This window comes from Struthio camelus, chromosome 2 (assembly GCF_040807025.1).
Source record: "Struthio camelus isolate bStrCam1 chromosome 2, bStrCam1.hap1, whole genome shotgun sequence".
Classification (NCBI taxonomy): Eukaryota; Metazoa; Chordata; class Aves; order Struthioniformes; family Struthionidae; genus Struthio; species Struthio camelus.
In genome coordinates, this window is record NC_090943.1 from 152811343 (window position 1) to 152827047 (window position 15705).

General features: G+C 40.2%; 1 protein-coding gene across 2 annotated transcripts in view; it reads right to left on the reverse strand.

Annotated features, from left to right (window-relative positions):
* Nucleotides 1–15705, reverse strand: part of LOC104143948 (carbonic anhydrase 13) — a 23949-nt gene continuing 8244 nt past the window's right edge. Inside the window, exons 2-9 of one of the 2 annotated variants that reach the window (XM_068933121.1) lie at nt 14388–14585; nt 13979–14027; nt 13040–13065; nt 10641–10759; nt 7051–7146; nt 5863–5925; nt 5070–5225; nt 1–2294 (exon numbers count right to left, since the gene is read on the reverse strand). In XM_068933121.1, coding sequence (XP_068789222.1) covers nt 2181–2294; nt 5070–5225; nt 5863–5925; nt 7051–7146; nt 10641–10759; nt 13040–13065; nt 13979–14027; nt 14388–14585 — 821 coding nt within the window. In that variant the 3' untranslated portion in view covers nt 1–2180. The remainder of the gene's footprint in view (nt 2295–5069; nt 5226–5862; nt 5926–7050; nt 7147–10640; nt 10760–13039; nt 13066–13978; nt 14028–14387; nt 14586–15705) is intronic. The other variant, XM_068933122.1, reaches the window with a different exon arrangement.

Sequence of the window (15705 nt, forward strand, 5' to 3'; positions counted from 1 at the left end):
TTCATAAAATCCATTTTTATTTTGATAAAATACTTATAAATATCAAAGCTCTGGATCAACTCCACTGTTTTCAATGTGTAAAAACACCTGAAATTCTTGCTTCTGATACTAAGTAGTAGGCTTATTATTTCTCCTCTTCTCAGGCTAACAAACTTTATAAACTTCATTCAACTTGTAAACAATTTGTTCATGTTCTGCAGCTACTTACATGACAGGAAATATAGCAGATGCCACACTAAATCTTAAAAAAGGGGTGTGAAAATACACAACACACTCGCGCTCTCTCCACGCACACTTTCCACAAGCCCTCATTCAGAAGGAACCAGGCTGAGGTCGTCTCAGCTGGATTCTTCTCCCTGTGCTGGAAAACAAAAAAGTGCCTGCAGGTTTTTCCCCTGTGGTTAATACTAGTACTTGGTGCTGCCAAATGCCTTTTATTTCTCCCTTGACCTATTTGTGCTTGTTCCTTCAGAAAACATTCTTAAGGCGGGGAGAGGCCTTGCAGCAATACTAGTTATATTCTGGGGAGGAGAGGACAAAAATATCCACCTATCTTAAACTAAGCTAAAATATCTATGTCTCTATGTCTATTTGGTTATAAAAATGAATATAAAGTCAATCCAGTTTGTGATTTCCCTCGCATTTGTCCATCTAAGGTCAAAAGGCCTGTTGAGGCAAGAGGCACAGCCTATAAAACCTGTGAAAGAGCAAATTCATAAAGCTCAATAGTAGAAAATTAGTTTAGTCAGAAGTGCTACAGAAGCTGGTGGTACTGGCTGCCCTTGAAATCTCTAGTTGCCTCTCTCAGCTATCTTTGGCTTTCACTACGTAGTTCTCCGTCTGAGGGTAATCTAATCCTATACTAACTATATCCTATGGCAAGTTCATTCAAAATAACAAAAATAAATTTGGCATAAAACAATTATTACATTCAAATAACAAAAATTCCTGAGAGAAACACAAGCTCAAGTCAATTCATAAAGATAGTCATTTCAAGGTATTGCTATTAAGGTTGATCTTTTATTAGATATTGACTGGATTATGATCTTTGTCTGAATGCTATCTTTGGTCTTGGAATATTAAAAGTGCAGCTCCTTGGGGTCACCTATGCTGACAGCAAAGCTTTAGCAGGTTTCCCAGGAAGCGTTGCATGCCAAAGCAAGGCTGTTTTCCACTGCCAGATGTGAGGTGGGCGATGTGTGTCTCACACGGCAGCGTGCAATGTGCCTAGTATGAAACAGGCTAGAGCAAGAGTTATCCCTCCCCTCTCAGCACTCGTAAGTGGTAGGACTACCATGCTTGCTACAGGGATCTAATAGTCCACAGACTACATATAGTCCAGTACTATAATATGTAGTCCCTTATCGTTCACTGAATGCAACAGACTGGATTTTGGCAGGTACCAGCAGATCCCTCTCTGCCCTTCCACCTTGGTTTTGCAAGTTTTGGGACAATTTCATCACTCTATGTGGTGGAATTTAGGAATACTTCATCCACCTGACATGATCCTACAATATACACAGCCCTTACTATCGCCTTTTTTTTCATTCAGTCAGTACATTATCACTGCTACGAAGTAGTGGGAACAAAAGGATCCTTTCAGATGTCTATCATACATAGACATCTGTATTACATCTATCTAGCTTACTGATGTAAATGCTGTTATTTGTCGCTGCTTTTGGCAGAAAGGTTAGCATGATATCCCAGAGGTCAGTGATGAAATCATGTCAGCCTTGAAATACGTTTTCCTTAAGAACTACCATGCAAAGGCTCACGTAGAGGCTGTATCTTATGTTAGAGACCAGAAGCGTAGTCCCACAGTACCCTTTACTGCCATTAACATCAGGGATCCTCTTCACTAATCTAGTGGCAAATTCTGGACAACTGCTTCACCGTTTCTGACCCTTAAGATTAGCACTGCACTCTGTGCATGTAACACTAACATCTCAACACGCTCATACCAGTGCACTCAAAAACATTTGGACCAGTTAACACTGATGAAATGCAACAACTCAGGACATATTTGTCTGTGAGAAATGACTGCATGGTAACCAATAACAAAGTAACACCTATTTGTTATAACAACTCACAAAAAAAAAAAAACACAAAGTATATTAACTATTAAAATTAATTCAGCCTCCTAAATGGTTTCAGAGGTGGCCTATTCTTGCTTTATTCCTTTAATTCCTTCTGACTTCTCGTCCCTTTAAAGGCTGGGGAGGCCGGTAGTTTCTCAGCAAACAGCAGGCTACCTCATCCTCAGCAGTGCTCAGGAGGCTGCGGAATTTGGCTAGCTGCAAATAAAGAGAGATACAAGGTTCAGCGGAGAACCATCATGCTCATACTAATGAAAAACTGTGTAGTAAACATTACATATACTTTTTCACCATTTTTTTCCGCCAAGAAGGAGGCAATCATATTTTTCTATGCCATGTGTGGAATGGCAATTCTACCATTTCTGTCCTTGTAAATGAAAACCAGTGACTAACCAAAAAAAAAAACCTCCTGAAATATATATCAGCAGGAAAATTATGCAAATTTTATTCATTTCATATATTCACATTTTTGTCTTCCCTAATCTGATCTAAAAAATGAGTTTTCTATATTATTTCAGTTTGATTTTGTAGCTTGGAGACTCTGGAATATTTTGTGCCAAAAGCACAAAATTTCTTATGTGTACCTGTGTACATCCTCTAGTTCAGAGAATATATTCACAATTAACCTGGAATAATACGTGCTGTGCTGTAGAAAGCTTCTGTAATTACCATGTGGGACATATTAAATGTGTGCCCAGATCAGGAGAGACTCAGAACTTTTCCCTTACTCAGACACAGAATTGGCAGTTATCAGCCAGCATCAGTTTCCGCATAAACTTCTCTGCCTAAGCCTATCTCAGCAGAAACCCGGATCAGAACTCCATTTCTAAATCTCAGGCAATCTCAGTCTTTTCAGTATTTTGTCCCACTTCCAACATACTAATTCTATATTCTTATACTAGGTCAATATTCAACATTTGATATTTGATAGTCTATATTCTTATTTCCTTTCTACGTTACCATGGGTAGAACAGCACAAAAATCATCCTATTTAATAGTGCATTTTTGTGCAGTCATGCAGCACATTGGGAGTGTCAGGAGCTACTCAGGCAGTGTCACGCAAATGGGATATCTTCCTTCAGAAACCAAACCATTTTAAAATAAAAGTGATGCAAAGTATAAAATATCCAGATTCCCTCTCCTTTAGTCATGAGCGGAACTCCTGAAATTGTCCCATTCATTTAATCAGGGTCTCTATCTTCAGTTTCGGGTAAAGTCAGTATAAAATTTGACCACGGGGATGTTCTGTGCATAAGGTAGCGTGTGTATTTGTTACACGAATAAATACAAACACATTTCCAGTTGTTCACCATTCACAGTGCAAGGTCCCCAGAACAAAAATATCAGCTGCCGACTCCTTTTAAAATCACATTTTCATTGGCAGGACACCTGACTTTTGCATTGAAGTTGGGAAATTTCATCATTATGTCAAAGTACTTAAATAATCAAAATTAATGTCATGCTGAACTAAGAAACACATGTGATAATGATTAATTGCCTTAAGAACAAAAAAATTCAGTATTATCTTCCTCTACCCCATTCTAAAGCTAACATTCATAATTCTAAGTCACTCAAACTCCCTGTGAGTTTCTACAAGCTTAAAGTTTATTTTTAATTTCCTTCAGCCTGTAAAGAATACCAAAAAATAGGAGAAAAATGGAAAGCCTCAAAGAAATACAATCAGGAAGAATAAAATTAAATGGTCATAGTATGAATCAGAATTGTAGGCATTACTGGAATCGAACCCTATATGCATGTTCATATGACTACACTTCATTTATACTTTAATACATAAGATATACAAGATAGTGTGTGAAAAATGACTAGTGAAGAATCACTTTCTTTTGCGTCATTGCCAGTGCGGTATCCTTTTGTTATACATGGATGTTTGCATTCAACATTTCATATTATAGAACATATTAACTATAGTTTAGCCCAAATAAAAACCTTTAACTCAGAACAACGGCTTGTCTTTGGGAAGTTCAGTACAAATTTTGCACCCTAAGTACATAGCCCGACTGGGGGGTCTGGGGAAGAGACATAGAGGAAAAAAATGGAAGCGCTGTGTGAATACTTGACTTAAAATCATGTTACAAATGGCATTAGAGGTCTCCTGACTAACTAGCATCCCTCCCACGCAGTGACTATCGTCAACCACCCTTTGTGCAAAGACTGAGGTCATCGTTTCTGCTGAGTACGTGACTTATGGCATCTAATTTTACTGAGCTATTTGTAATATCGACCATAAATTAGACAAATGCTGAGGTGAAAAGTTCTTGAGGTTTACAGCGTGCCCAGCATATTGATGACATATATTACAGGTAAACTACTTATCATCTTCCGAAATTAGAAGCTATAATCTTCAGCACCTCCATTGGGAAAAATTCTTTATATCTAAAGTGATGAGCCCACTGGATGTCACTGTTGCACCACCAACACGCAGCAAGAAGCTTCACTGAACAAGAAATGAGCGGTATCATACTTCTCCTAAGAAAGCCTATCATGAAAAACAACATATTACACTAATATTTGCTAGTCATTAATCTAGTAAAGTCACCGAGGCGTACGCATCTGGAATGTGAGAAATGTACTGTCGACCTGCCAAATTAGAATGCCAGAGAATAGGTGCGAGCAAGATCAGAAATAACCAAACTGAGTAGAATTCAAACATTTCTTAGCATCACCAGAGTTGCAAAAATAACCTTTGTTTCCATAAGGGTTTTGTCGGCTTTTTGACTTTTTTTTTTTTTTTAGACCATGCAGATTCTTTTTAAAACACGGCTAATAAATTGTTGTTATACAAAGAAAGGCAACAAGAAGTCATGGCAAATTTCATAGACACGCTTTGTCCTTTGAAAATTTGATAAGGTAAGCAGTGGCATGTTTTGCAAATCTATATACTTTCGGGTGGTATTCACAATTTGGAGTTTTACAAAAGCGACATTTTTAGAGCAATGAAGGATTAAAACATACCTGTTCAGAACAAACACTTATAGGCTCTCTCAGAACAATCCAGATGACACTTTCAAGAAGAGGTGGAACAGTGAGAGAGCCAAAATATGTCCAGTAGTCCAGGGATTTGGGAAGCAGACAGCTAGGATCAAAGTTTGTGAATAGTGCTCTTTTACCCTGGAAAGAAAAAAGCTCATTATGCTTCTAGATTAAATATATTTAGCAAATTATTTCTTACACACGTTCATTGATGCCTTATGTTCATAAAGAAGTTTTTTTAAAAAAGGTAGGGGAATATTATTTAAAAACAACAGGCCAGGAAGACAAATCATGCCAAAGGTTGCAGAGCTTGTTCAGCTATGGGGAGGGTTTGCAGCATCCTGGACGATCATAGCAGATGAGCTAGCGCCTTCAAATGAGGTCTACGCTACCTACGCTGCCTTTGCTCCTAGTATCCTTGACTAGTATCCTTCTCAGCCTGTAACTCAGCAAAACCAGGGAGAAAACCTTTGTTTTGATCAGTATGTTCCTTTTCTGTTAATAATTTTTATTTGCCAGAGATTAAGTTCTGTGAGGAACTAGCCTTCTCCTCTGACCTCTTATCATATAAAAATTGTTCTCTGCCAGCCTGTTTTTCAACTTTAACCTAACCAGAATGCTCCTGAACCGTCCCAAAGCACAGTTAGAAAGGAACAGCTACGAAACCAGGGGCTAGGGAACATGACTGCAAAGGGGAGTAGCAGCCAAGTTCCTGGAAAACAAAACAACAAAACCAACCACCAATGTCAGCGTTCTTGTAGAAGCATTCATTCACCTTGATTCTGATCGTGTCCAAGCGGTCAGTAATCTTCTTCAGCTGAGGGTTACATTCACCAATCTATTAAAAAAAAGAGACAAAAAAGAAATGCTTGAGCTCTGGAGAAAGTAAACAAAAGTAAATGACTGGAAAGCAAATGCATACCAAAATGTACTCATATAGTTTTACTTAAGTGCCTGTGAAATCTGAGTAGCTTGCGACTAGGTGGAACAAATACTTATTGCGAAGAAGATGCACTCTTCCGCTGACAACAGTCATTCTGGCTGCTCACAGTGTTTACTTCAGCTACAAAAAATTCACAAACTTTACACTGCAGTGGAACTAAAGCAACTTAGTTACTTAGCAACTTTTTCATACTTTATGTGGAGAAACTTCAAGGTTTTAGGTTTACAACTGAAATCTGAACTCCTTAAAACACAGTGAGAAAGTACAGAAACATAATTCTTGTGTATCCTGAGTAGAATTAGTGTGCTAAGAAACCCCGTGAAACATGTCTTGAATCAAGGGAAACCAAGGTAAACTGGGAAGACGGAGTTACTGAAGCGTCCTTTGCAATTGCTGGATGCTGCTCGCTCACTGACTGTCCCAGAGGCAGCCACTAGCTCTCCCCAGACAACTGTGGCAGCCAGGCAGACACCGCGGGCTTGACCAAAGCCCTCTCCTTTGTCCCCAGCGCCAGGAACTCTGCCTGCTTCTTTGTTCAAAAGTCAGGGAAGCTGCTGCAAGAGTTGGACTTCATCTGAGAACAGGCGCAAGAGGCAAAGAGGAATTTTAGGGAAATTTTCCCATGTTCGTTCTTGTTTTCCTTTTCAGAAACAAACCGCTACAGAGGTATTCAAGCCAAATGGGTCTGCCCTTCTAGAGGAACCTGTTAGCCAAACACAAGTTACTGGAAACCTTACGGAGGCAGCTGAATTAAGCTCTACAGCATAGATCATATACAGGATTGCAGACTACGTAAAATGAAGATTCTTACCGCCTTTAAAATCTTCTAATCTGACACTTTTATCTTCAAGTATAGCTTTCTATACTTAAATACTTTGTGTATTAGGAAGGAAACACTGTTTTAATGCCCATATAAAACAAGTATCTCTTCAGCAGTAATTATACCAACCATCACTGTTATCCCTTTGTTTGGGCTGGTAATGCAGATTTATTAGGAGGGCTGAGATATTCTCTCCTTACCTTTAGAAATACAGCCATGACTGCCAATCCATCTGACTGACGAGCCGCCTCAACAAAACTGGAATATTTTTCCGAGTTCCAGTGAACGACGTGAAGCTGAAAAGCAAGAGGCACAGACAGCATCAACTCCTGCTGAACTGGAACAGTTACAAATTAACACTACAGCTGTACCAGGGTCAATTTTCTACTTCGCTTGCTTGTACTCAGAGCCATTCAATTTTCTAACTGCAAATACTTATTGAAATCAGTAAACATATAATACATACAACTGCCAAAAAAGCACTGCCAATGGCTGGGATTATAGTCAGACTGGATTTGGCATAATTATGCCCGTACTAATTCAGAACCTCTTGTCTTCTATAAGCCTCTACTAGTGAAAGCCAAAATTTAGCAGCAATCAGCACACCACAGTGCCTGGGGAACTGCTGTTGGCTCCCCAGCATTTTGAACAGAGAAGCTAAGACAAGCTATCCCACGTCTGCCTATCTAAAGCCAGGATTTTACATCCATTTTTAGTACAGATGATTAAAAAAAGTGGTTGAAAAGCATGAAGATGCCATTAGTATTCTGCCCCTCTTTTTCCTTAATCAAATCTCGAGCTTTCAATAACATTAATCAGCCACATAGATAGCTACAAAAAGGACAGAGGAACACACATTAAACTTTTACTGACCCCTTTTCCCTTGTTTATTATACGCTGAATATCAAAATGCCATCTTTGATACTTTCCAAATGTCTTTTTTCTATGATTACTAGTACTTAGGCACTTAGAAGTGGCTTGATTACCTAAGGTGCTGAGCATTTGCATTTCCAACATATAATATTCTGGAACTGTCCTGTGGTAGTTGCTTAAGCAGCTCAAAGACACCTTGACCATATGAAATATAATTGCTTGAACACTCAAAAAAAAGGTATAAAGTCTGGAAGAACCACTCAGTCCTAAGACTGCTACCATCTGGCCAGGAGGAGAAAGAAAAAGGTAGTGATCTCTGCCCCCACACCACTTCAGTTCCTCTTACTGAGCGAGGGTGCCTAAGTCGTGCCGACTCCTTGGGGGGAGCTCCCGGTTCCCGGGAAGGGCACGGTGCCAGCCAGGGTGCCCCAGCCTCCAGCAGGGCGCCGACCGCCTGGCCGAAGAGACCACCAACACTCATAGCGTGCTTCAGACTAAGCGCTTTACAATTACTCCCACAAATCCCCAGTGGATTAGCAAATCTTACTATCCATAGTTTTTAGATAAGGAAATAAGATAAGTAGGGCACAGGATTAGTTTTTCTAAAATTGCTGTCCTTCAGGAATCCTGAAGAAAAGTCTTCTGCTTGGAATACAGCACCTGGAGAGCCCTAGAGTAAAGGGCAATTTAAGAAAATTGGAACTTGCTTTAAACAATTCGTATGGGAGGCAACATAGCTACCGGGCTCTAGGAGTGCAAAGATTTTGATCCTAAATCTCAACGCTTGCCTAATTTCCATGAGCTCCGAGTTTCCATATCTGTCATGTGGTGCTGATACTTGGTGTTACAGGGTATAACCGACATTTGTTAAACACCTGGGCTCTAAACTGCTGAGACATTACTTTCGGCAAGCAAGGACTCCCACTGAAATCAATAATAATACACAGATGCTCACAATCAAACGTGCTGGATCACAGCTTCAGAGATCCTTGAAGGAAAGTTGCTAAAAGCATTATTAATTCAACCAGGAGGAGAATACAGGACTTCGTAACTCACTGTCCAGCCCAGTAAGCCACTCTACGGTGTGCACTTGCACACGCATTACTGTACCGGAGCTCACAGCGCCTGCACGGCTCGTCGTTACAGGTAAACAGAAGCTACATGGAACAACTTTTGAACGATTACATTTTCACATACACAAAAAGGAAACGAATACTCTCAGTCGGAATTGACTTTATTGTGGATTTTTAAAAAGCAAAAAAACAACAAAGAACAAAAAGTAAAATTCCCACAACTAAATAAAGCTCTTGCCCTCCCCCATAACTTTGACCCCCAAAAAATCCAAGCAAAAAAAAAAAAAAAAACAAAAACCAAAAAACAAGAAACAAAAACCCCAAAGCAAACAAAGCTGTGAAACATTTTTGGGTACAGCCCCCATTCTCAATGGCTTGCGACTTCTCTTTTAAGGAATATATCCCGTCTTACCACCGCTCTGTCACTGCAGCTTGTGAAGAGACCTTGATCAGACCATTCGTTGTCACAAAGAATGGAGCCATGGATCCCTTCTGCTTCCTGGTGGTTTTAGGGGGCTGCACCTTGCAGTCTTCTTTACCTGTAAACTACTTCTTTCTTCGTTTTGGTAGATGTTTTTTCTTCAAATCTTACACATCTTGCTCATGAAGGTGAGCACTGAAACCATCTTCGTATCTCCTTCTGAGGTATTTTCTTTTGTGAGAACAGTGCTCAGAAGCCTTGATCTTAATTCTGGGTTCCTTATCCCAAAACCAATGTGACATCTAGAGGGCTTCTTGTGGAAGGTTACCAAACCAACAGGTAACGGAAAGGTTTTTAGACTGGCTAGAAATTCAGAGATATTTTCTCCTTCCATTTGGTTTCTTAGGTGGGAAACATATATATTTTTTCTCAGCTAGAAATTTGGTTTTGGTACTTAATGGTTTTAAAGCACCTCTATTAATTCTTTATATTCCATCTCACCTGGTTCCTGTGGAAAACATAAGCCTTTAAACACTGCAAATGTCACTTTTCCCCATTAGTTTTAGAAAACTGATTTTTTTTTTTTCTGGCCACTCTCTCTTATAGCATGTCCAATAAAATCTGATCACATCACTGTGCACACATTTTAATTTTTTCCTCTTTAAATAGGTCTTTTATTTTTCCATTCAGATTTATCTTTATACTTTTTCCCTTCTTTTTAACCCCCAAAAACCTGAGCTATGGGTTGTTAAAGCTCTTAGTCTCATCAAAATAGTCCATGTTCCTTCCAGTGGCAAAGAGGAAACGTACTGTCGGACTGCCTGCTTTTTACTGTAGACTATTCAAATGCACCGAACGAGCAAGAGCAAAAGTAAACCCTCCGTGCCAGAAGCAGATGGTGCATTTCTCCTGCGTGACACCCTGCCTCGACTGCAACACAGTACAGCGGCTGCCTTCCGGCACAGACAGCGCAGACCCCACAGATTTTAAGGTGCAGTTCTCAAAATCATGACCACCACATTGCTCAATGCGCCACAAGATATAATACTCCTCCGTCTTTCACAAGCATTAGACTGCACAAGCCTCAGGTCAACTAATTCTGTGCTGTGTAACTGAAGCTGACTTTGAAAATGCTCTCCAAGGAACAGATAGTGAAAGACAAAGATTAAAATAACTCTTGAACATTAAATCTCTGAATATCAAGTGTTTGTCTTCTGTACTCCTTTTTTTAATCCTCTCCAAAGCTTTCAAACAGGTTCTCCTTTGAGAAAGGACCAGACATGAAACACTTCAGCAAGTTTGCTTGTCTTGTGGTAAAATGGGGGGAAGAAGGAAAAGTGCGGAGAGAGGGGGCAAAATAATTCTTACAGTAGAAAACTAGTCACAACCTTAAACCCACAGGTAACTCCGAGCAAGGCCTTACCTCTGCTGCGTACTTCATGCCGTCCACAGCGTGCTCGGAGCCAGCCTCATCGCTGGAGCCCCAGTGGAAGTGAATCTGGCGCAGGCGGTACGTCCCACTGAGCGGTCCCCCCGTCAGCACTAGAAATCAAAACACACAAAAAGGCTTAACCACAGGAACGTACTTCTATTACCGAATCCTCTACGCGTACACCAGACTTCCACCTACAAACCTTTCCCTAATTCTTTGCAAAAGATATCTCAATGCACTCTCATTTCTTTCAAGTGCTTTAGAAATTCCTGCTTGTCAAGAATGACTTTCAAAGCTGCAGTTATGGGAAGACTGGCAGGTTAATGCCTGCTAAAGGATAGCCCCAGCTTTTGTCTTGCTGTGGGACAGATATTTCTCAGAAGATGGGAAAATATTTTGCAAATATGTTCTCTTGAATGCATTTGAAAGGATCACTGGGAAATTAAGCTTAAAGAGTATTTTATGAATAGTTATGAGTAAGGTTTTATGAATAAAGGGGAGGATCAGAAAAATGTAATGTGAACGGAATTTTTTTCTCCTATTTGAAATCTGGAGGAAAGCAATGTTGCTGGAGTTAAAAAAAAAAATTCAGAATACTTTCCTTCATTTGCAACCAGATCCAGTCACAGCACATCAAAGACTGAGAAACAGGAGTAAATACTAACATAAGTAAAATGAAATCAGTACTGTGTCCTCTGTTGTACAAGTGCAATATTAGTGAAGTTTAATTAGCCATTTATTTAAATTTAACACCCATACAGATGGGCTTTTTATTGTTTTGCTTTCATAAGCGTTCATCTTTCTCTAAGCAGAGCTGGACCCAAACCATCTCTGTCAAGTCTGTTTAGTGACTTGAATGTGAATCACCTACATTTCAAGAATACTCCTTCTTCACTGCAAAAAAAAAAAATCACCCCATTCTCCTGTTCCATATCTCCTCTGACGATTTTGGGACTACTCTGGGCAGTTTTATTAGCTCATTACAGAGGTCTTCAGGAGGAAGGACAAATGGGTTTTAATTTAAGAGCACCTGAAAGAAGAATGCTCTTTTTTCTCCCTTCTAGGTTTATACAAAACTTAGACTTTGTTAGGAGCAAAACACCATCAAACAATGGTAAAAGAAGAAATTCTTCAGTTGCCTTTCTGCTAAAAAAAGTATCCTGTCTAACAAACAGAAACTGTAACTGTTTATCTGTGGGGAAAAATATTTGACCTACTTAAAACTTCACCTCAAAAAGGTGCTTTTACAGAGCCCATACACGTAGTGAACAAAGGGGACGGGGAGGTGGCGCTACCAAACAAATTCCTTCTTTCAGGGACTGAAAACTCGGAAGCAAATGATCTGAACAGTGCGCAGAGATCAGCGCTCCAGCCGGCTTAGGGAAAACCACAAGGGCGAAACGTATCAGCCTTCAGTGAATCACTTCTGCTGAATAATGTGACAAATGGCCTGATGACGCACTTGTGTCACATCGCACAGTGATGACGACAACCTTCCCTTCCAACTGTAATTAAGGACAAAGTTAATCAGAAGATTTTCACAGCAAGTGTCAGTCTCTCGAAGTTTGAAAAGAGTTGCATGAAGAGGCCTTTGAAACATTAACGGGGCAATTTCGCAGAATGGATCTAATGTGGTACCAAAGAGGATAAACAGAATTACACAAACAAACACGATCCTGACAGCCTAATTTCAATGCTGGGCAAAGTAAAAAAATACTTTATATGGAATTCAGTTACTAATGAGTTAAAAGATGACACCGTGTTTAGTACCAATAATTTGATGTTTTTCATAAAACCATCATAGGGCAGGAGTGTTTGCTTCGCAGGGATACCCCAGAGACCAAATTTTGGCCCTAGAAAATTCAGTGTATTTTGATCAATGACCTGAAAGAAGACAAAAATATTACGGATAAACTTTGTCGGGAAGAATATTAAGGGAAACAGCAAATAACTAAGTTTATGGATATAGAAGGATTTGGATTTTTTGATAAGCAGGGTATGATTCCGGCCAAAATGTAAAGAAGATATATGCTGTCTCCTGAAAGAGACTGAGGATTACAGCTCTTTAATTAGCTGATCATCAGCTAGCAGTGCTTTGCAGTGACATGGAAAATATCCTTGGGCATACAGACTGAGGAAAGCAGTGGGAAGAGGCTCTCCTTACCCCTGCTTTGGTACCAGTGTAAGCCTACAGAAAGACTACGTTCACTTCCTGTCACCTCATGGAAGGAGTTAGAAAGTGGAATTGATTCTTGATGTATTCACGTTCATATTTATTTCTTTAAAACAGGAAAGGAGTTTAAAGGCCAAGCTGATCAAAGTCCCACCAGAAATAAAGCGTGATTTCCACTTTTTAGTTGTGAGGGTAATTAACAATTAGAATAACTTACCAAAGGCTGTGGTAGATTCATCACCGCTGGAAATTTTGAAATCAAGATTGTGTATTTTTCTAATAGATGTGCTTTAGTTCACCCACACCTACTAGACTTGAAGCAGAAATTAACTCTGGAAGTCCTGCGGTCTCTGACACTCATGAGGTCAGACTAGATCACTGACGGTCAGCTCTTGGCTTTCAGGCAACATCCAAATGTTGCTTTTATCAACAGGAAATTTAAGAGTTAAATGAAGAGTCTCTGGGAAAGCAAAATATGATGTTGACTCCATCTACTCCATCTCTCCCTGTTGCCACTGTAAGCCAAAAATATTACTGATAAAGTTTGTCCGTGGCAAATACTAAGGGAAATAGCGAACAATTAAGTTTAGGGATACAGAAGGATTTGGATTTTTTGGTAAGTAAGGTATGATTCTGGCCAAAATGTAAGCTGTGCGTGAGTACCTGAAGAACCTAGGCCATACACAGAAGATACGGAGTCTCCTGAAGGAGACTGGGGATTACAACGGTTTAATAATTCTGGGGACTAACGGACAGCGTGATCACAAATTAGCCCTCTTCCGGCTTTGACATTTGTGAATGTATTATGTGGGCTTGGATCCTCACTTATGCCTAATGCAAGCACAGAAGGATTTTGCTTGAAGAAACTGCGCTCCTACAGTTTCAGGGAAGGTATGCAAGCTACCGTCCCAGAGAACTAATTAAAGATGAAGGCACTAACATTACAGAGACTATGCTAAACCACAGAACTTCTAAATAAGAATTACTGCTTGCAAAAAGGGAACCTGTGCACGCCTATAAAAGAGCGGGACAATGACACTTTCCAGAGAAGATAAGGGATCACTTGGGATACATTTCATTTGTTCTGTACTGGCTCTTTCCTGACATAACAAGTCCGGGCATGGATTATAAAGAGGAAAAAAATATATAACCAAACCTGCAACTAAAGTCAGATAAGAGACTTGAGCGATTCAGTTGGAATGAACCTGTAATGAGACACAAAGGATTCATCTGCAGTGAGAGACAGCAGCATTTGAGAAATTGTATAACAACACTGTTCAAACAGGGGTGCTGATGCTGTCTAGCTAGTTGGGGTGGATCAAACCATCCGTGAGAAAAGGGAATCCTAGAGCTTTCTGACAACCACAACCTAGTACTTCTGTCGCAATATGTTCCCAAATTGTAACATGCTGAAAGACGGGGAGAAAAAAAGGGAATCTCTCATCCAGAGGACCAAAGCCTCACTGTTCATGAGAAGTCGTGTGTCTGGCAGCGGGGCATGCCCAGGCTGTACTCTATTCAAGAAATGGAGAAAGAAAATACGGAGCAATATGAAAGGAACAAACCTGATTTGTTTACGGTGTCATCGAATTCGACGCTGGTGGAATGGCCGTTGTTAAGGATGATTTTAGCAGAAGCTGGATCGTAATTGGGATTTAGAGGACGGAGAGAGGGATCATACTTGGTTTCCTCAGTTTTGATGTCGATGGGGGACTGGCGGTCTCCATTAGCGACAGGAAAAACCTCCTTCCAGTGGGCAGGCCCTGCAAGGCATTGGAGGAGAACTCTGAATCGATGGCAGTGCTGTGCTTCATAAGAAAGAAGACTCGGCTTCAAACGTTCTTGTTTACATTTTTGTCTAACCCAGAACAAGTGCATTCAGAAAATCGCAAACCAAAATAGTCAGCTGCTTCTGCTGCACTGCCTTGCAACGGCAGCTCTCAGGGCCCCTTCTAGATACACCTGCTGGGTATGATGCATCTGGCTGTATTTGGCCAGTCTACCTGCAGTAGACAGATATTTCATTCTACATAGTTAACACTCAGTTACGCAACACACATATCCAACAAATCCTCATCCATATTAAGCATCCTATATCAAACAGACACTGCGCCCCAATACATTTTTGGTAAAAGGCATTCCATTTTTGCCTAATATAGTGGTTTACCTCTCATATGGTTTACCTGTTATCTATCCAAAGTCCCTCCCTTAAGAGCTTTTTATATAGTAATCACTGGCTGCAGAAGATCTAACAACAACACATCTGCCACGGACTGTGCTGAATCAGACTGGGGGAATGCCAAAAAAAAAATCCAGCAGTGTTATGGGGAATCTGCAACCTGAGCATCGCTGCAGCGCGCGCGCACACACACACACACACACACACACACACACACACACAAATGCAGAGCTGCCAGTCAGCAAAGAACAGGAACACTCACGACAGGAATGCCTGCCTCAGTCTCTGCTTCCTACCATCTCCTGGTGATAAATGACAGCAGATGTTGCAAAGAGAGATTTGCTCCACCATTTACCCAAGTTAGTGAGAAATTAAAAAACTGAAGAAGCCGTTAATCTACACTATTGATCTCAAGCTTAATCTTTCTCTCTCTATGCATCCCAAAATACAAAGCGGCAACTAAAACTGCTAAAAAGCATTATCTCTGTAAATCAGCAACGTGGAAATGAGAAAAGGGGCAACTGTCATTCCGCAGTAGTAAGAAATATTTCGCAGATAAGACTACATATCTCACATATCTCACCTACAAAACATAAGAGAGCTGTCGGTAAGAATACATGTAATTTTTGAATCTTATTTGAATAAAAATCAGTCTGGAAAGAGTCCAGAGAAGAAAAGTAGGAATGGTATTTGTTTGGGGAATA